General features: G+C 39.0%; 1 protein-coding gene across 4 annotated transcripts; it reads left to right on the forward strand.

The window, feature by feature from the left end:
- Nucleotides 1-4,194: 4,194 nt before the first annotated feature.
- LOC112318200 (F-box/LRR-repeat protein 21) lies at nt 4,195-20,131 on the forward strand. 4 transcript variants are annotated; one of them, XM_045184026.2, is made up of 6 exons: nt 4,195-4,365; nt 6,861-6,920; nt 13,956-14,322; nt 14,771-14,893; nt 18,279-18,450; nt 19,012-20,131. In XM_045184026.2, the coding sequence occupies exons 3-6, from the start codon at nt 13,957-13,959 to the stop codon at nt 19,653-19,655; spliced, it is 1,305 nt and encodes a 434-aa protein (XP_045039961.2). In that variant the 5' UTR covers nt 4,195-4,365; nt 6,861-6,920; nt 13,956; the 3' UTR covers nt 19,656-20,131. The 4 variants fall into 4 exon arrangements, with proteins under 4 accessions (XP_045039961.2, XP_045039960.2, XP_045039962.2 ...); XM_045184025.2 differs by lacking the exon at nt 4,195-4,365 and adding an exon at nt 4,478-4,547; XM_045184027.2 differs by lacking the exon at nt 4,195-4,365 and adding an exon at nt 4,478-4,547 and having other exon boundaries at nt 6,864-6,920.
- Nucleotides 20,132-21,435: the final 1,304 nt, after the last annotated feature.

Raw genomic sequence — 21,435 nt, forward strand, 5'->3', positions numbered from 1 at the left:
TGTGACAATGACCCCCTGCAAAACAACTATACGGAGATGCTTTATTAAAAAATTACTGGCATCACTGTGTGCTCCTTAGTTTGAAATCAAGTACATTACTATTATCTAACCAACATTTATTTTAGATATGACCATAGCTATTAAAATTTAAAATATTTGAACCAGTTCTGGGAATAGTCTTCAGTGAGATTCACAGAAGTATACCAAATATATGATCTTCACTGCATACTTCTGAAAGTAAAAACTCAGTCTAGCAATAGGAGAGTAGTTAAAGGACTTGTGATGTTTCCATATAAGGGAAACTTCTCACTCAGCCATTGCTAAGTGTGAAATCTCTCATTCCAACCCAGATGGAGAAACAGGGACTGGGTATGCCCTCTGCAGAAACAACTCCTCCCACCCACCCCCCCATAAGGGATAAAACATGTGAAGCAGTAGCTTTTGAGGCAACAGAGAAGTCTTATGAGTGCCCGCATTTCACTGCCTTAAAAGAGTTTTTTGACTGCTGTAGAGGAAGGGGGAACCCATTCTGAATTTAATAGATGCCCTTAATCCAGATGCTGGTGATATGCCACTAAAGCAGTACTTAGGGGGATACGTACAGCACTGAAAGAAGGTCTCAATCAATGAATTCCATTCCAACCATTAGAAACTAGAGAAAAATATCAAATTAAACCAAAAGGAAAGAAAGTGAAATAAAAATCAGAGTAGAAATCAATGAGATAGAAGACAAACAAAAAAATCAATTCAAAAAATCAATAAAACCAAAAGCTGGTTCCTGGAAAAGACCAATAAAACTGGTAACCTTTAGCCAGACTGGTCCGGTAAAATAGATGGTAGACACAAATTACCAATATTAGAGATGAGAGAGGTGACATCATTACAGACATTACAGACATTAAAAAAATACAAGAGACTATTATGGACAATACTATGCCAATCAATTTAACAACTTAGGTGAAAAAGACAAATTTCTTGAAGGACAAATTTCCAAAGCTCATTCAGGAAGAAATAGATAAACTGAGTAGCCCTATATCCACTAAAGCAATTGAACTTGTGATAAAAAAACTTCTCACAAAGTAAACTCCAGGCTCAGATGACTTCATTAGTGAATTCTACCAAACATTTAAGTAATAGTTAATACCATTTTTACATAAGCTTTTCTAGAATATTGAAGAGAAGGAAGCACTTCCCAGCATGTTCTAAGGCCAGTGTTACTTGAGAGAAAAATCTCACAAGGCTATTATAATAAATTACAAACCAATATTCCCAATGAACATAGAATCAGAAATTCTAAACAATATTTTAGCAAATTGATTTTAACAATAGGTAAAAAGATAAAAAATTATGACCAAGTGAGGTTTATGCCAGGAATGCAAACTTAGGTTAGCATTTGAAAAGCGATCAATGTAAGTCACCATTTTAACAAACCGAGGAATAAAACCCTAAGACCATCTCATAGATACAGAAAAGCATTTGACAAAATCTAACATCCACTATTTAAAAAATATCAAAACAAAACAGAGTAAAAACCTCTCAGCAAAGTAGGAATAGAAGGGAACTTCTTAAACATGTTTAAAGGCATCTGTGAAAAGCCTACAGGTAACAACATACTGGTTAAACATTAAATGCTTTTGCCCTAAGATCAAGAAGCAGCCCAGGGTGTCTGCTCTCACCACTATTATTCAACATTGTACTGTAAGTACAATGCAATTAGGCAAGGAAAACAAATAAAAAGCATTTATGTTGGAAAGGAAGAAGTACAACTGTCTTTATTCACAGATCACATGATTGTCCACATAGTAAACCCAATGGAATGTACTGGACTCCAAAGGCGGTCCCTAGAACTAATAAATGATTCTATCAAGGCTGAAAGATACAATTTCAATATGCAAAAATCAATTGTATTTCTGTACACTGGCAACAAATATTTGAAATTAAAATTTGAGAACCAATACTATTTACAATGGTATTTTTTAAATGGTGAACTTCCTAGATATATCTCTGGAAAAAAAAAGTTACAACATCTATATGAAAACTCAAAAATTGCTGAGAGAAATTAAAGAAGACCTATATAAATGGAGAGATACACTGTGTTGTTGGGTCTGAAAAACCAATATTTTTGAGAGAGGAATTCTCTCAAAATTGATTTCTAGACTCAAGGCAATTCATAGCAAAATCCCAGTACAATTTTTTGTAAGTATTGAAAAATTGAATCTAAAATTTATATTAAAATGCAAAGAATATAGGAGAGCAAAAACACATTTGAAAAAGAACCAGTTGAAGGATTAAAATTACCTGATTTTAATAATTATTATAAAGTTACAGAAGTCAAGACTGATGTTGGCATAAAGATGGGCAAATATATCAACCAGCCAGAATAGAGAGTTTAAAAATAGACCCACACATACACGGACAACTGATCTTCTGCAAAGATGCAAAGGCAGTTCAGTGGAGAAAAACAATAGTCTCTTCAAAAGCTGCTGATAGAATAGTTGGATATACATTTACAAAAAAAAGTGAACTTTGGTTCACACCTTGATCTATACACAAAAGTTAAATGAGTATAAACCTACATGTAACATCTAAAATTATAAGCCGTATAGGAGAAAATCTTTGTGAACATGGCTTAGGCAGTGATTTCCTCGATTTGACATCACAATCCATCAAAGAACACACTGATAAACTGAATTTTGTCAAAAATGGAAACGTCTGCTCTTCAGAAGGAGAGCAGGAAAACAAGCCACAGACTGGGAAAAAGCAGTTTTAAGTCATAGCTGATAAAAGACTCGTGTCCAGAATATATGAAATATTCTCCAAATTCAGCAATGAGAAAGCAAACAACCCAACTAAAATTAGGAAAAGACGTGAATAAAGGCTGTACCAAAGAAGACGCACAGACGGTAAATAAACACGTGAAAAAATGCATTAGGCAAATGTAAATTAAAGCTGCATTGTAATACCTCTAGTCACCTATTAGATTAAAACAAGCCAGTGAGGATGTGGAGGGATAGAGCTCTAGAACACTGCTGGTGGGAATGTAAAATAGCCCCTTTGAAAAGCACACTGGCAGTCTTTTCTAGGAGTTAAACATACACCTACCATAGAATGCAGCCATTCCACCCCTAGGATTTATCCAAGAGAAACGAAAGCATATGTCTGTACAAAGATGTATACAGATGTTCATCACAGCGTTATTTGTAATGGCCACTGCCGGTGAATGTATACACAAACTGTGGTTTCTCCATGCGATCGAATATTCCTCAGCAACAAAAAGAACTATGATACAAGCAACGACATGGCTGAGTCTCAACACAGTTATGCTCAGTGCAAATAGCCAGACAACAAAGAGTACGCACTCTGTGATTCGGTTCATATAAAATTCTAGAAAATGAGAACTAAGTCATAGTGTCAGAAAGTGTTGAAGGGGGGAATTGCAAAAGAGCATAAGGAAATTTGGGGGAGATAAGCGTATGTTCATTATTTTCAATCCAGTGATGGTTTCAAGGGTGTCAGAACTTATCAAAATTGTATGCTTTAAGTATGTGCAGTTTATTTTGTCAATCATGTCTCAATACAGCTGTGTATATACGTGTGTGTATATATATGTGTGTGTGTATATATATATATATATATGTTTCTTGTGTGTCAATATGGAACTAAGTCCATGATGTAGTGAGCGAAAGAGTAAGTTCCAGAACATTATGTATAATTTGACCTCAGCTTTTTTTTTAAAAAACTAATGAATAAGAAAGAGTCGTGACATTCTTACCTCTGACTGTATATTTTGTGTGTGTGTGTGTGTGTAGGTCTGGTAGTTTACGACGAATAGTGGTTACCCCAAGAAATGAGACGTGGTACAGGACAGAGAGGTGATACCTATTTAACACTGAGCTGTTACCACTTTTGATATTTAAAATGTCCTTCCAAGTATTTATATATTAATAAAGTGGTGCGCTTTCTGGGCAGAAACTGGAATCGCTGGTGCATAGCCATTTAGAGAGGCTGGCCGACTGTTTCACGTCGCGGCGGGGGGGGGGGGGCGGTAAGAGCGCGTTTGTAGAGGACCAACAGGCAGACACCTTGCCCTGATTCGCCAAGGGGCGGGTCCCTGGCCTTTGGAGCTGGTGTGAGCGGGCGCGCGCGGGTCTCCCGCGAAAAGTGGAGCAGTGCGCACGCGCGGCGGCCGGGGGCGGGGCGGGCCGGTGAGACGCCCGCTGCCTCTGGGGTCTTCGCCGCCGGCGGAGCGCCGCCAGCTGCGGGGCAGCCACCAGAGCCCCGACCCCACGGGTCGGCTCCCGCCGCCGCAGCCCGCCAGCGAACGCCGTGGCACGCGCGGAGACACGCGCGGTTGTGCGCTTAAAGGTAGCATTTCCTTCTGGGGGTCGCGGCGGTCTTCGAGGAGTTCGCCTCCGCGGACTTGGAGGAAGCTGCGGGCCAGCACCCGGGTCCAGCCTCGTTCACGCAGGTGGTGACTGTGCCCTCGGGCAGCGCGCTCTTGGGGAACGAGGAGGCGTGACCTGGCATTCTCAGCCGCCGGAGACGAGGTGCGGGGTCCCCTGAGATGCGACCCCATCCCCGGCGCTGAGGCCGCAGCCGCCTCGTAAACTCCCCACCTCCCCAGCCCCGCGTTTGCTCTGCTCCGAGGTCGGGGGCTCTGTGGGTCTCTACAGCTCCACTTTGTGTTCCCTCCGTGGTGTTTTCCTGCAGGGCGAGCACGGGACCGGGGGTCCCCGGATTCAGGCTTTTGCTCGCGGTGTGCGGCGGGTGAGCCCCGGAAGGGCTGGCCGCCTCCGGTCGGCGCTCTCAGACGCGCATTCGCGGGCGGCCGGAGCGGGGGCGGTGCGGGCGGTGCGGCGGGACCGCTGGGACGCGCGGTGGCTTTCGCTGCACCCCGCGAGTAGTTTGCAGGACGGCAGTGTGAGCGTTGATGCCGGCCACGGAGGAGTAAATGTCCGAGAGGAAAGTAGCAAAAGACCTGCCTGAGAGTTGGAAGAATCTAGACTCTTAAGAGGGATTGGTTTTATCTTTGGCAGGTGTGTCCAGAAACGGTCCCCCAAATATGGAGCGGTATAAATTATGATTATTTTTTCCTAACAGAATATTGCAAAACGCTGTCGTGAGCCATCTGTACTGGTTGTTAGACCCCTTAGTCTGTCCTCGCCCCCGCTCTCTTCCAGAGCCCGGGAAGAGAGAGCGAGCCACCGGCAGGGACTTTGTAACAGATCGCCCAATTCAAGTTCTGTGCAACTCCCTCTTGCATCTCAAAAGGTGTTTTGAATCCACATATATTCTGAAAACTTCAGTTTCTCATATGAGTCCTTGAATTTTTTCAAAAATTTTATTGAATTTTAGAGAGAGGGAAAGGGAAGGAGAAAGGGAGAGAAACATCAGTGTGTCGTTGCGTCTTGAGCGCCCCCTACTGGGGACCTGGCCGGCAACCCAGGCATGTACCATGACTGGGAATTGAACCGGTGACTCCTTGGTTCACAGGCCAGCACTCAATGCACTGAGCCACACCAGCCGGGGCGTCATATGAGTTGTTTAAAAGAAAACATACCTATTCTAAACTTAAAGGATTTAAAAAAAAAGTCAATATCGCATGGAGGCTTTGAGGGAGTAGAGAAAATTGCTAAATCACTGATAAAAAGTAAGAACACCAAAAAGCTGGCAATGACTGCTTTCAGAAAAATTTGTTTGACATAAATACTTACCTTTTGTCTGTGTTGAAACCTTGATGATATCATCATTTGACTTCCACATTTAAAAAATGGTAGATTTTAGATTTAGAAAGGAACTTAGAGGTGATGTGGGATGCAGAGAACATAAATATGTTTGACACCATTCCTAAAAAATCATGTTTTGTTCTCTGTTTGGGTTATACTTAGTGGGAGGAGTTATATTTGAAGGCTTTGTGTTTTAAGGCTGGATTTTGGAACAAATCTTCAGCGTTCCTGTCCAGGCCACACCTCTGATAACTGGGGTTTCAGACCCCATAGCGGAGACCATCAGCCTGTGGTGGCAGCAATCTTGATTTCTCAAGTGGGGCCCTTTAGAAAGTAACTTAAATAAAGGACATTGGCTGATTTCTTCCTGTTCATTTTCATTTTGCTGCTTCCAACAGATTTGTCTAGCCTTTTAGATACTTTGGAATCTTTATTATGCCATCCGTGGTATTTATGCAGCATTTCTAGTGTTGTGGTGATGGAACACTTGACACTTTTGAAAGTCCTTTCTGTGTTCATTTAAGCCATCTGGAAGAACCTTGTGATGGTGCAGAAGGTAGTTGCTCCCATTGCTGCCACCAGCTTGGCTTTGGATGTTTAGTCTTCCATCTAATGTCTTTGATTGTCTTTTCCTCAAGGATACTGTGGGAGATTTCTTACTTTTAAAAGATTTTATTTATTTATTTTTAGAGAGAGGGAAAGGGAGGGAGAAAGAGGAGAGAAACATCAATGTGCGGTTGCCTCTCACGTGGCCCCCACTGGGAACCTGGTCCGCAACCCACGCATGTGCCCTGACTGGGAATTGGACTGGCGACCCTTTGGTTCGCAGCCCATACTCAATCCACTGGGCTACACCATTGATGGTGGATTTCTTACTTTTAGAGGATCTGATTCACATGGTCACCTGATCCACCAAATTAATAAACATATCAAAAAAAGGAAATTGGGTTAGGGTTGTTAGCAAAGCCACTAAGTGGACTTTGACATCATCATTCCACTCTTTCTCAAATGCTGGTAAACCTGTTCTGTATTCTAGAATTGTGCTAACGATCACTGTTAGCTTGCTCATCTCTCCCTTTTTGGAAGTATGGCTTATCACTTGATGGGACCCTGTATTCTGGTTTTGTCTTTTAGCAGCCCTCACAATTCCTGACAGTGACTCTGAAACAGCGATCAAGTTCCTTCAGCAATCAGGTAAGTAATTCATCTGATCCTGAAAACTCCAGTGAACTAATTTGAGAAAGATACTTGCTTTGCTGTCATCTTAGGGATCTTAGGCAGTGACTCCTTATTTATATATCCTTACTAGGTTACTTCTTTATTTTCTAGCATAAAGAATGGCCTGCAAACACAAAGGTAGCCAGACTGATAACTTGGTATAGGACAGATTCTGCAGTAAATAAATTTGTGTGTCATCTGATTTGGGGAATACAAGTCACCCGATGTCTTTCTCTTACTTGTGGTGTTCCTCTGAATGTGTGCCTGGTAGCTCCTTTCTCCTGCTTCTGCAGTGGCATGTGAAGGAGAGAGAGCCAGCCTTGCTGTTGTCTGGAAGATAGTGGCTTGGATAGTAGGAGAGCAGATGGCAGTGGAGGATATTAAATTGTAGGTACTGGTCTCTAATACGTTCTCCCTGTCTGTCCTTCAAAGCTCTGTTTTGGGAATAGGGTTCAGAAAGAGGTTGAGAGCGGGCAGGTGGTAGTCAGTAGAAATTTAAAAGAAGCTATTAGTTGCTTAATAGGTTGCTTCTTCCACCTCCTCTGTGTAATTTAATTTGGCTTACAAAAGTCATAGAATGCATTTATTTTTTTACTTTATGACATTCATTCATGATGCCACGGCAGTGAGTTTTATCATGATGTAGACGAGTTATTATTTTCTTCCATGTCCGTAAACTGCTCCTAACTCTAACAAGTAGCTGTGCCTAAAACTGGTCAAACTTCAAAGAGAATATGAATAGATCAAGTAAGAATGAATCAATTCTGTCAATATAAGTGAAAAATTTAAAAACCACAGAAACATATGTCCTGTTAATAGAAGACTAGTTAAACAAACTTTATTCCTATGGGAATGTTAAGTAATAAAAGTTTGATCTGCTTATTTAATTATTAGGTTGGCCAAAAAGTCTGTATGGCTTTTTCTGTAAAATAAAAGACACATTTTTCATTTTCACCAATAACTTCATTGATTTGGATATTTTGAGTATGTCGGCTATCTCCCATGTGGTGTAACGTTGATTGTTCTCAATTTATGTCTCGATTTGATCGCTATTAACTTCAGTTGGTCTATCTGACCGTGGAGCATCGTCCCGAGAGAAATCTCCAGCACAGAACTTTGCAAACCACTTTGACTCACTTGATCAGTCACAGCATCTTCTCCATACACTGCATAAGTCTTTTTTTTTTTTTTTGCATTTCAGTTGCGTTTTTACCTTTCTCGAAATAATAAAGCATAAGATGCTGAAAGTATTGCTTATTCCACTGTCAATATGAAAATGGTTACACAAAAATTCACCAATTTTGATAAGTTCTCTGATATGAAAGCTGTCACAATGCAACCTAACACAATTATTTAAAATGAAGTTAAATACAACTAAGTACTACTAGAGCTATCTTACGGGAAAAACCAAAAAATTTTTTGGCCAACCCAGTATTACGTGCTGCTAAAAGCTGGAACTAAATGATTTACATGGCCTATTAACAAGTGAATGTAATCATGGACGACCTTAAATTTTTTGTAGTATTTCTCCGTGTGTGTTCATTAAAATGTAAATTTTCAGAGCCATTTGGCTGTTTGATCTACTGTCTTCTATTTTATTTTATTTTATTTTAAAGCATCTTTTTAAAGTTATATTTTAATTATTTTCAGAATTTTAATATAATTTAACGTCTTTCTATATTTTTTCACATTTTGTTATTGTTGTTCAAGTACAGTTGTCTCCATTTCCCCTCCACAACTCCCCTTTAACATTATATTTTATTCTTATGCTATTACAGTTGTCCTGATTTTTTCCCCTTTGCCCCAACTCTACCCATCACCCCCCACTCCCTCAGGCAATCCCCCCACCCTTGTTCATGTCCACAGGTCATGTATATAAGTTCTTTGGCTGCTCCATTTCCTATACTGTACTTTACATCCCCATGGCTATTCTGTGACTACCTATTTGTACTTCTTCATCCCCTCACCTCTTCACCCCCCACACTCCCCCACATCCCCTTCCCATCTGGCAACCATCAAAACGCTCTCTGTGTCCATGATTCTGTCTCTGTTCTTCTTGTTTGCTTAGTTTGTTTTGAGATTCAATTATTGATAGATTTGCATCTTTAAACATTTTCTACATAGTTTTGAACTTTTTTAAATCAGCCCCTTTAACATTTCATATAATAATAGTTTGGTGATGATGAACTCCTTTCTTTTCTGGGAAGCTCTTTATCTGCCCTTTGATTCTAAATGATATCTGTGCTGGACAGAGCAATCTTGGCTGTAGGTTCCTGCATTTCATGACTTTGAATATTTCTTGCCAATCCCTTCTAGCCTGCAGATTTTCTTTTGAGAAATCAGCTGACAGTCTTATGGGAACTCCCCTGTAGGTAACTAACTCCTTTTGTTTTGCTTTTAAGATCCTCTCTTTATCTTTAACATTTGGCATTTTAATTATAATGTGTCATGGAGTGGGCCTCTTTGCATCCATCTTGTTTGGGACTCTCTGTGCTTCCTGGACTTGCATGTCTATTTCCTTCACCAAATTAGGGAAGTTTTCTTTCACTATTTTTTCAAATAGATTTCCAATTTCTTGCACTTTTTTTTCTCCTTTTGGCACTCCTATGATGCAAATGTTGGACCTCTTGAAGTTGTCCCAGAGACTGCTTATACTATCCTATTTCTTTTGGATTCTTTTTTTCTTCTTGTTGTTCTAATTGGTTGTTCTTGGTTCTTTATGTTCCAAATCATTGATTTGATTCTCAGTTTCATCCACTCTACTGTTCTTTCCCTGTAAATTGTTCTTCCTTCATTTCTGACTGGATCTTTTTTACGCTGTTGAGGTCCTCATTAAGTTCCTTGAGCATCCTTATATTCAGTGCATATGATAGATTGCTTACCTCCATTTTGTTTAGCTCTTTTTCTGGAGTCTTCATCTGTTCTTTCATTGGGGCCATGCTTCTTTGTCTCATTTTGGCAGCCTCCCTGTGTTTGTTTCTATGTATTAAGTAGAGCTGTTTTGACTCCCTGTCTTAGTAGTGTGGCCTAATATTGTAGGTGTCCTTTAGGGTCCACTGGCACAGCCTCCTCTATCACTCAAGCTGGGAACTCGAGGTGCACCCTTTGTGTGGGCTGAGTACACCCTTCTCCTGTACGTGAGGCTTGGTTGCTGTTGGAAGATCGACAGGAGGTATTTACCCAGGCCAGTCCGCTGCAAGGATTGGCTGTGACCACTGACCACCACCCTCTACCCTCCATGGAGTATCAGCTGTGCAGGGGCAGGGTGTTGGTGCTCCGACGTGGTCTGTAGCTGTCCACTGAGTGCACTGGCCCTGGGGTATCCTGAGTGTTGCAGGCCAGTATCAGCCCCCGCCTGTGTTTTGCCCGGGCCCCCTGCCTGAGCCCTAAAGCAATCTAAGAAGACTGCTGCTTGTGCTGGGCTTGGAGATTCCCAGGTGAAGGCAAACTGTGAATCTAGGCTGTCTGCTGCTAGTGCTGGACCTGGAGCTCACTGAGGACAACTGTTACCTGTTTGATAGGATTTAGGAAGTTGTGAAACAGGAGCCAAGAGCAGCCATTCATATGGAAAAGCAGCTTGGGTGGGCCCGTAAGTTGGAGGAGGTAGAGTCTCTGGGGATCTCCAAGGCCGGTTAAACAGCTTGCCTGCTCTGTGGAGGGAGGGTTAGAAAAAGGACAATGGCCTCTGCTCACCTTGATGGCAGACACTCCAGTTTCTCCCTGTATGCCACTGGTGACTTTCAAACTGCTACCCTGGTGCTGGAGCTCAGAGGGAGTGAGGCTGAGTAGGTGAGTTTGTGTGTGGGTTCTTTAAGAGGAACTGCTTGGGACTCCAAAAGTTTCTTCCACCAACTCAATCCCCACTAGTTTCTGCAGCTGGAAGTTGTGGGGACTTATCTTCCTGGCACTGGAAACCTGCTCTGAGGGGCCTGGTTTGGATCTGGGACTCCTCGCTCCTGAGATATACCTTCCAAATTTTTATCCACCACACGTGGGTTAGGGGCCAGCCTACCAGTCTGGATGGATGTGGTTCCTTCAACTCTGTAGTTGTTAGACTTCCATTCAACTCAGTTTCTGATGACTCTGACTGATGGCGGTTCTACATTGTAATTGTAATTTTGAGGTGGTTGTGCGAAGAGACGAGTCAGTCTGCCTGCAGCACCATCTTGACCGAAAGTTCCCTGCCTTCTATTTTAGTGGAGTTTCAAGTATAATTTCTGGCAAGCGTTGCAATATTTCCACTAACCAGGTTAGATTTTTTTTTTTGGACAGGTTTACTTCTGAATAGGAAAAAAAAATACTTTGGTGATCGATAATTTCCTAACAAAAAGTTTCAGTATACACAGTGATACATCTAAATATCCTAGGTTTCAAAATTATTGGGTTTTTACGTATACATTCTGATGAATGTGGTTTGTGGTATGTTGCCGGCCTAGGGAGTGGAATCAAATGGATGTTGGTGAGTACTCCATGGTGGCAGTTACTTCATTCGTTCATTCCGTGTGAACTATAACCTGGAAGCCTTCTTTAGGCAGGAAGTTGGTAGTTTGATAAAGAAACGATCAATTTCTAAAAATGATCATATATGTTTAGGCCGGAGTTTTTGTATATTTTCCAGCTAAGAAAGATCAATCTGTCTTGCATTCTAAAATGTAGTTTACTAATGCTCACTTGCTATAAAATTATTTTATATGAAATTTGTGATTTCTTGATGAGTTTTATGGTCTGAAAGCTACCATATCTTGCCCTGTATAATGTGTGCTTTTTTGCCCAAATTTTTGAGGGAAAAATAAGCATATGCATTATCCATGGGTAGTACTAATTCTGTATCTACATAAATGTTTTTAATTCTTTTATTTATGCTTATGCATTAAAAGTGTAACTCTAGAAAGCAATTAGAATACCCGTATGCAAAATAATATGCTGGAATACAATAATCAGTTTTGTTTCTAAATATAAATAAATAATTGAATTAAAAAATTAAAATGAAAGATTTTTTTTCCTGAAAGTTTGGGCTAAAAATGTGGGTGCACATTATACCTGGCAAAATATGGTAATTGTATGTAAGAAGCAGGGAAATTAAAATGGTATTTTTAATAGAATTCTTGGTACATAAAGTCCTTTAGTTATGGTGATTATATCAATTAACTGGCAATTAACGACCTTACTAAATAGACAATTTTAACAATCAATTCATATTATATATAGTCAGATTTAATATATAGCACAATTGCTGTGTGTAGAATTGCAATGCAGTTTTTTTAACCTGGTATTTGGAAGAAGTCTTTATTTTTGGCTTCACTGTTTTTCTAGTGAGGGATTATATTCGGGATAACTTTTTTTGTGATACCTTAGTGAAATTTTAACTGTCCATTCTATAGGCTGCCAGATAAAGCAATTACAAGCAAAATGTCAATGAACACACTCCACATCAGAGGTTAGAATTCAGTGTCCATCCCTTTACTTTCCCCGGGCCATCGTACTGTGTTTTAGGGAGTGAGCATTACAGAATAAATCCGCTTTTTCAAAATAGCATCTGCTTTGAATTATTGACATCAGCGGTTTCACATATCCTATATTGTATCGGTGGACCAGTTCTCCGTCATGCATGTCATTTTAGTCAGATTAAAATGTATGTGGTAGCTCTTTTGCCTGATGCTTGAGACACAGCTTTGCAACTGTTTTTGCTTTCCATTCAGTTCTCCAAACCCTAAAGATGACCTTTCATTTTGTTCAGTGACTAGGTCGGTCCTGCTTCTGGGATCCAACTCTATGTTGTGATTAAGAAATGTTTCACACCAGAGTGACTCACACGACAGAAACATTACATATTAAATAAATATTTCATTAGATTTAAAGGTATTTTTTAATTATGACACTGAATCTCCCACATATACATTCCTAGCATTCAAGGGTGAAATGAAGATTGAACAGTCAACCAATGTTAAAGTTCAGAACTATTTTTACCATTATTTTGCTTCTCAAATAATCGTACGCTTAAAATGCGTTGCATTCTTCTGTAGGAATGTGTGTAAGATAACCCAATATATTTAGGTATATCTGGACCTGAAATTTGTTGAAACTTAGTTGTGTTTCAGGCTGACTAATACCTGGAGATTTATCATTTCTCTTTGTTGGGGAAGAATGCTCTTTCCTTTGGTATTTACGTTGGTGAGTAGTGGCCAGGTGTGTTGCTTACACAGACTTTGTCCCTGCTATATCCATTTTCTCTAGCGCTCCTGTGCCTTGTGTATCATCTGAAAATTGTAACATGTCATTTGACATTTTGTTAGAATTGTGTTTCAACTTAATGAAATTTGTTCAGAAAAATGCATTGGAGAATTTAAAATAACAGCAACTGCAACATTTATTGAGCACTTACTATGTGCTGGCACTTAAGGTATTTTCATTCTCACAACAACCTTATGAGATGGTACTACTGTTCTCCCTGCATTTCAGATGCAGAAACTGAGGCTTCAAGTAATTTGCTCAAACGAGATCACATGGCTAGTAAATGGCAGAGCTGGCACTCACTGAAACCTATGCTTTTAATTGTGGTTTACTGTTCCCTAGCCCCCCCAGGAGTTCTTGGCACAATTGCAGTGTAATGCTTCCTTCTGTGTAGGAGGAGAGAGTAAGAATACAGTAATTGACCAGGAGTAAACCTGGGACATCCACAGCTTTCTTGGACATTTCCTCTTCGAAGCCTGCCCAATCATCCCTCCCACATACAAACTCAGTTATATAGCATTGCCTTCTTTTTCCACTGCAACTTGTCCCAGTTTCAGTGATGGCATTTACCACTGCATTTCACCATTTGGCCACAGCTCTTTGAGAACAGGTTCCCTTTTATTTATTTCTGTATCCCCAGCACCTAGAGGCAATAGTGGAAGATTACTTTTGTCTTTCACTGTGTTTTATTGTCTAATGTTGTTATTCTGTACAATTAGAGCACAAATGTATGATGACATGTGGGAAAGTGACCATTTAACATTTTTTTAATGTTTACAGAATGAAGAGGAACAATTTATCTGCTGTGAATAAAATCGTCCTGTCTTCACCAGCAGTGAAACAGCCAAAACTTGGATTCTGCTCTTCTCTCACCCAGACTCATATGTACACCGTTCTTCTAGACTGGGGGAGTTTGCCTCACCATGTAGTGCTACGCATTTTTCAGTACCTTCCTTTAATAGATCGGGCCCGGGCATCTTCTGTATGTAGGAGATGGAATGAAGTTTTTCATATTCCCGATCTTTGGAGAAAGTTTGAGTTTGAACTGAACCAGTCCGCTACTTCATATTTTAAGTCCACTCATCCTGATCTCATTCAGCAGATTATTAAAAAGCATGCTGCCCACCTTCAGTATGTCAGCTTTAAGGTAAGAAAAATAAGCATTAACTAGAAATCATGACTTATAGTTTAACAACAATTTTAATATCCATCTCCTCGTGTTGAAGCAGTCAGTGAATTTTGCAGAATTTTTATCTCAAATATTTCCTGGTTTTCTGTAGTTATTTGCCTAGATTGAGATGTAGAGTGAGTTATAATAGAATAACTTAAGCTTTAGTTTCCTTCATGCGGGTGCTATTGTTAAAATTCAGGTAATTGTAAAAGATTTGAAAGTAGGAAGTGCTTAGAAAGTTAATTTGTCATCATCTTTCTCATTTTTTTTATCTGAGACATTTTGTATAAAGAAAAAATACTAATGTATTTTATAGCTTGAGGGATAAGTATAATTTTGCAAATGACTCTATTAAGTAAGTATTTGCCAGTTACTTTCTAGTAAGTTACCTTCATTAAATTAAGATTTAAAATTGTCTTTATAGGTTGATAGTAGTACTGAATCGGCAGAAGCTGCCTGTGATATACTTTCTCAGCTGGTAAATTGTTCTATCCAGACCTTGGGCTTGATTTCAACAGCGAAGCCAAGTTTTATGAATATGTCAAAGGTAAGTATGGTATGCTTTTTTTGGTGTAATTCTTAAACATGTAAAACTCTTCTGTAAAATTCTTAAATATTGTCAAACTAGCAGAAAAGATTCTTTTCTTAAAAACAGACAATATTCTGCTTGTACTCAATGAAGTATTTAAAGCAGTTTTCTGTTGACTTAGCACTTACTTTTGCTGAAATAGCTTATGCATGGTTTCATTCTTTAGATAAATTTTAGTAAATGTTTGCCCAGTAAATGTCATTCATATAAACTTTAGATGTATGATTTTCAAGTGCTGATTTACTTAATCACTTCGAATATGTGTAAATGGATGTCTTTCCTGTAATTCTAAACGCTCTTCATTGGAGGTGGAACAGCATAATATTTAACTAAATAAACTACATTTGTTAGGATGATGTTTCAGTCCATGTAGTAGAAATTCCAAAATAACAATGGCTTAAAACTCAGGACTAAAGTTTATCTCTCTTACGTTAAAGGAATCCCTAGGTGAGACAGTCCATAGCTGGTGTAAAGGTGTTTGGAACCCAGGCTTCCTCCAGGTCTCCCCAAGATGTTTTCTTCATTTTCATGGTCAAAGATGGCTTTCTGAGCTCCAGCCGTCACGTCCTTATTGTAGACATCTGGATGGAAGCGATGGGGGAAGAAGGATATGCCCTATCCTTTTCAGGGAGACTAGCCTTAAGTATCACGTAATGCTGCTGTGTGTCTCCTTGGCCAGAATTTAGCCCTATGGCCACACAGATGTCTTTTAGCTGGGTGCAATGTGCCCAGCTAAATATTGGGACTAGATTACCAAAGAAGAAAGTATGAATGGTTATTCATACTTTCAGAAACAACCAGCAGTCTCTGCCACAGAAACTAATAACTGACTTCTCTTCATTCAGGCTTCAGCTTGAATGCCACCTCCCCAGGGAGGCCTTCTTTGACTGCTTGTGCTGAAACAGTGCCCACTCTTACAGTGACCCTCTATTACAGTGTTTCAGTTTCTTCATATTTGTCATCAGTACTTCAAAATACCTCATTGATTTAACATGTTTATTCTCCTTTTCCCAGACCAAATCATAAACTCCTTGGAGGGAGATATTCTAATTTGTTTATTTACCATTATAAATCCAGAATTAGAATAGTGACTGATATATAATGAGCACTAAGTTATGGTTGTCAGTGAAACAGGCTAATGGAAACTTTCCTGTAGAAGAGGGTAGAGGAATGGTAACATCTCTCTCATAAACTGTGTCGTGGCTCTCTCTTAGCAAGCATTTCTGCTCGCTTGTTTATCTTTTTAAGAGATGGCCTAAAAAATGGGTCATTTGGGGATTAGAGTAATATAAGTAATCAGATGGAAGCTTACTAGTTCTAAGTGGTTATTTCCTTATTGATAAGCTGTGGAATTAGACTGACCTAAAATTTTCAGATATAAGCTGTGTCTCATGTTGCACATCAGCTTCGAGAGCCGGCTTCTAGGTTAGCCGCTGCAGACACCAGAGCCAGGCAGCAGCGACTGGCAGGCTTCGTTTCCAGCTCTGCCTCCACAGGAAAATGAACTCTGTGGCTTCTGGTGAAGTTGTGGGTCTCTCTAAGCCTCATTTTTTTTTCATTGTAAACTAAGGGGAAGTAAGATAAAAGTACAGCATTTTGCTAGGCATAAAAAGTGCTCAAAAGAATATATTGTTACTATAATAAAATTTGTACAGGTTTCCCCTTCTATCCAAAAGCAGAACTTTCCTATAAAACCTTTTGTAAGCCAAAACGGCATAAAGCACAGAAGCCATTATCTTAGGACGCATCTTACCAATGGATACACAAAACAAATTAATACGAAACACAATGTTCACAGGCACAGCGCGAAGCTATGGCAGCCTGTTGCGGAGAGGCTGAGTGTGGCTCCTGGAGCAGGAGCCCGACGGGGCCACTCTCACCGCTCCACTGCTCAAGGCGCGTGCTGCCTCTGCAACAGCTCGCTGCAAAACAAATGCTGAATGTTAGTTTTGCTTTCTGCCTTTCTTCATAAAAATTAAATCCTCTTTGGGTTTCTGGTTCATGAAAACAAGTAGTAATATAGGTCTTTTGTAAAAGTAAAGTGATGTAAAGCAAAACTTTCAAAAAGTAGGGGATACGTGCGTTCTGATGCGTAACCATGTCCTTCAGGATCAAGAGAGTCCACTGAGAGTTGATTAGCGGGGAAAAAACCCTTACATTTCTTAAAGAAAAAGAGTGATGTATTTATATTTCTCTAACAATTTTTGGCATCATAAAATTAAGTAAAGAGGCTAGCCATCTGCTATATAAAAATTTGTGTAAATCAGTTAGCAATTAGTATATGCCAATAGGTTTTCTTATAGATTAATTTAGATTTGTAACCAATTTGGTCATTCTAATAGGGACAATAGAACCTTTGGTAGGATCCAAATAGATTTTGAAAAAGGCAAAATGATCATGCATGGATTTGGTTCCATACTTTCTGTGTGTGTCCAAAAACACTGCATCTGAAAACTTATGAAACCCCACCCATTTTGAAGTCAAACTATAAATAAGCTTTAGTCTGTCAATCTTCAAAACAAAGTTTTCAAAACATATTTTTGTTTAATTTGCTAGCAAAAAGCATGTCACCAAAGAATGACATCATTTGTTCACTTACTCATCAGCAAATATTTATTGATCTACTCTGTGCCAGATAGTGTTTTAGGTGCCGGGAATACAGGAGTGAATAAACCAGATGAGAATTCTGTTTCCTCCGAGGCAGGGTTTGAACAGGTACAGAGAGTAAGTGCTTTGGGCTTTGCGGCCCAGGCAGCGTTGCTGCAGCCCCGTCAGCTCCATGGAGCACAGTGTCGCAGTCGACATAGACAACACATACTGAAGCAACGTGGCTGCGTTACAGTACCTTTAATTACGTGCACTGAAGGAGTTCCCTTTAATGCTCACATATCATGAAATAGTCTTCAGAACGTTTTTTGCAATTATTTAAAAATGTAAAAACCATTCTTAGCTCATGAGCTATATAATAACAGACTGGATTGGATTTGGCTGGCAGACCATAACTTGCCAACTTCTATTCTAGGAAATAAATATAATCATATCCTTTTAATATTGAAAACAAAATCCTTAAGATTGAAAATAATTGAAAGACATACTTATGAAATTTTTGAAACTTCTCTTCTCTCCATTCCATTTGTGAATTGTAAAAGTATTTAAAAAACTATACTTTGTTATAAAATTGTCTTCTACTAGCTAATGGTGCTATGAAGAACAGTAATATGTTGATTGCTTTTACTATGTTTTTGTAAGCATATGTTGATATATTAGTTTTAATGAATTATTTGATTGAATCTGTAGATATTTAAATAATATTTTCATATTTTTTTTCTTATTGCCATGTAAGTCTCATTTTGTGTCAGCACTTACGGTTGTTTTTATCAACTCAAAATCATTGTCATCAATCAAAATTGAAGACACACCAGTGGATGATCCCTCACTGAAGATTCTCGTGGCAAATAACAGTGATACTCTAAGACTCCTAAAAATGAGTAGCTGTCCTCACGTTTCATCTGATGGTAGGTTATGTTTTTCTAAGCTTGCATGATATTTTTTTTACTATAGTGATAGTAAGAATGCAGTTTCTTGTAGAAAACTACATGCTTTTGAAACATAATTTATTACTCTTTTTTTTCAAAAGAAGTCTTAATCTGTGAGCTAGAGATAATTTAAATTGCTTCTCCTAAGAGTATTTTAGTTACATATACAGGGTCCAGCACAAATAACTCCTCTTTTTTATTACATAAAAATCTTTTATTACGAAATCATAAACATGGAATTCTGTAACATAGCAACATCACACTGAAGTACAACATATGAAATTGTAGGTGAAATGCTCAAATTGCTGTTTGTCTCATGCGAGACATTCACGTACCCTGCCAACCACACTCGGTGGCATTACTTCTGCCGGATCCTGTATATTAGTATACGTAATTATGTATATCTTGGCATCTGTCTCCTCAAAAATCGTTAGATGTCTATTTTAGTAAATAATGAACGACTAATATCAAATGTAGATTGACAGAACGTTATTGTCAGGATGATCTTCGTTCTGAAGAATTTTTCCTCATTTCCCACAGGAATCCTTTGTATAGCTGATCACTGTCAAGGCCTTAGAGAACTGGCATTGAATTATTACATGCTGAGTGATGAGCTTCTCCTGGCACTTTCAAGTGAGACTCATGTTAACCTTGAACATCTTCGAATTGATGTTGTGAGTGAAAATCCTGGACAAATTGAATTTCATTCTATTAAAAAACAAAGTTGGGATGCACTTATCAAACACTCCCCTGGAGTTAATGTTGTTATGTACTTCTTTTTATACGAAGAGGAATTTGAGACATTCTTCCAAGAAAACACCCCCGTTACTCACCTTTATTTTGGCCGCTCAGTAAGCAAAGCAGTTCTTGGACGGATAGGTCTTAACTGTCCAAGACTGATCGAGTTGGTGGTATGTGCCAATGGTCTCCAGACTCTTGATGATGAACTTATTTGTATTGCTAAGCACTGTAAAAGCTTCACAGCCTTGGGCCTGAGTGAATGTGAAGTTAGCTGCAGTGCATTCGTAGAGTTTGTGAGACTCTGTGGGGCACGGCTAACCCAGCTCTCTGTAATGGAGGAAGTTTTGATCTCCGATGACAATTATAGCCTAGATGAAATTCACACTGAAGTTTCCAAATACCTGGGGAGACTCTGGTTCCCTGATGTCATGCCTGTGTGGTAATTGACTACCAAAGATTCTTAACTTTTTTTTTTTAATCAAAAAATTAGCTTCTTTCAGTCTATGCAAATGTAAAATTTAAGATGCATTGCTGAAATATTTAGGTAAAGTATTTCATCACTTGCAAACTGTCTTAGTAGGTTGCAGCAGAAACATTTGAAAAAATATGAGAAATTTGAAAAGCCAGAAATTTTCCTAAATACAGCACAGAGACCGTGTTGTGGTTAGATAGTTGATATGCCAAAAACTACCAATAGTTTCCAGATAAGTTGCTTAGCCTTTTTTGAAGGCATATTTTACCTTGCTAAATATATTTGTAATATTGATCTTGGATCCCTTAAATTATGCCATTTACAACTTTATATTGTTTTAATTTTTTCTGTATCATCTTAATATATTTTACAAAGTATTTAGTATTAAAAACTAAGTAAAATCAAAATATAGATACAAATGCTGACTTAATTATACTTCTTTTTTAGCACTATATAATAATACCATGTTCTGATTTAATAAACAACTTCTAATTTCTAGTACTTGGAATTCTACTTTATTACATTAACTTGAGAGTAAATTGACATTAGACTAAAATAAAATAATGCTAATTCATTTTATGAAGATACTATGATTGTTAATTGGTTAAATATACTACTGAGATAAAAAAGTAAATTTTGCAGAGTGTGTTTGGGAGGGAATCAGTATTTACTGACCCATTACTACTATGCATCTGAAATGATGCCAAATACTTTGCAGAGCGATCTTACAATTTAATCAGTAGTAAGCAAAATTCCTTAATGGCTATGTATTGACTTTAGGATGAAGGTATATCTTTAAAATGATCCACAAGATCCTGCAAGGTCTGGCTTCACCCTGCTTTGCTCTCATTTTCTTTCCACCAAGCTGCCCTGTGCCCTTTTGCTCCCATTCTCTTTCAGGTCCTGGACTGCCGCCCCTCTAGTCAGAAGGCATTTGTACATATTATTCATTCTACTTTGATTACTCTCTTTGTTCCCCCAGATCTTTCCTTTAGATTCTTTTCCCCAGGGAAGCCTCCGTGCCTCTCAGCACTCTGTGACTGCTCTTTGGGGCCCGTGTCATTATCGTAATTTGCCCTTTACTCTGATGATTATCTGCGGCTTCTAGTGCACAGTGTCAGATCACTGTTGGGTTTTACTCACTGTTGTGTTCCCAGCATCTACCATGGTGTGGAGCACCATAGTAGGCACTCAGTAAGTTTTACTCAAATACTTTCTTTTTGTTTCCTATAACCTTCCTGTAGCTTTTATTTTATTTTTTTTTCTTGTTGTTCAAGTACACTTGTCTGCATTTCCTCCCACCCCAGCCATCCCCACCACCCTCCCCCGATCCCACCAACCTTGTTCCCTCCAATATCTTAAATTTCTTCCTAAGATAATCAGTTTAAAAATAAAAAGAAAGTTAAAAATATGTTTCTCATTTTCCAGTTTTTGAGTATTTTTGAAGAACAGGCATCTCATTTCATTCACCTTTGAGTCCAAACCTTTCAAAACAGTGTGTAGTACATTAGTACACACTAAATAAATGCCAGTGGAGCTGATGTTACTGGTTGAAAAAAACCAATTTCTTAAAGACAGTTAATACTGTTGCAGGTTATGTCAGCTATACCTGTACTCTCCTAGAGTGCAGAAGCAGCAAGTGACAGGGAACTTAGAGTCTGTTTGGAGTAACAGGACAGACAGACAGAAAGGAAGTGGTATAACTGAGATGGAAGAGTCGGACTGCTTGGAGATCAGAGTAACTAGTGGTG

The sequence above is a fragment of the Desmodus rotundus genome, chromosome 10 (genome assembly GCF_022682495.2).
Source record: "Desmodus rotundus isolate HL8 chromosome 10, HLdesRot8A.1, whole genome shotgun sequence".
NCBI classification, from domain to species: domain Eukaryota; kingdom Metazoa; phylum Chordata; class Mammalia; order Chiroptera; family Phyllostomidae; genus Desmodus; species Desmodus rotundus.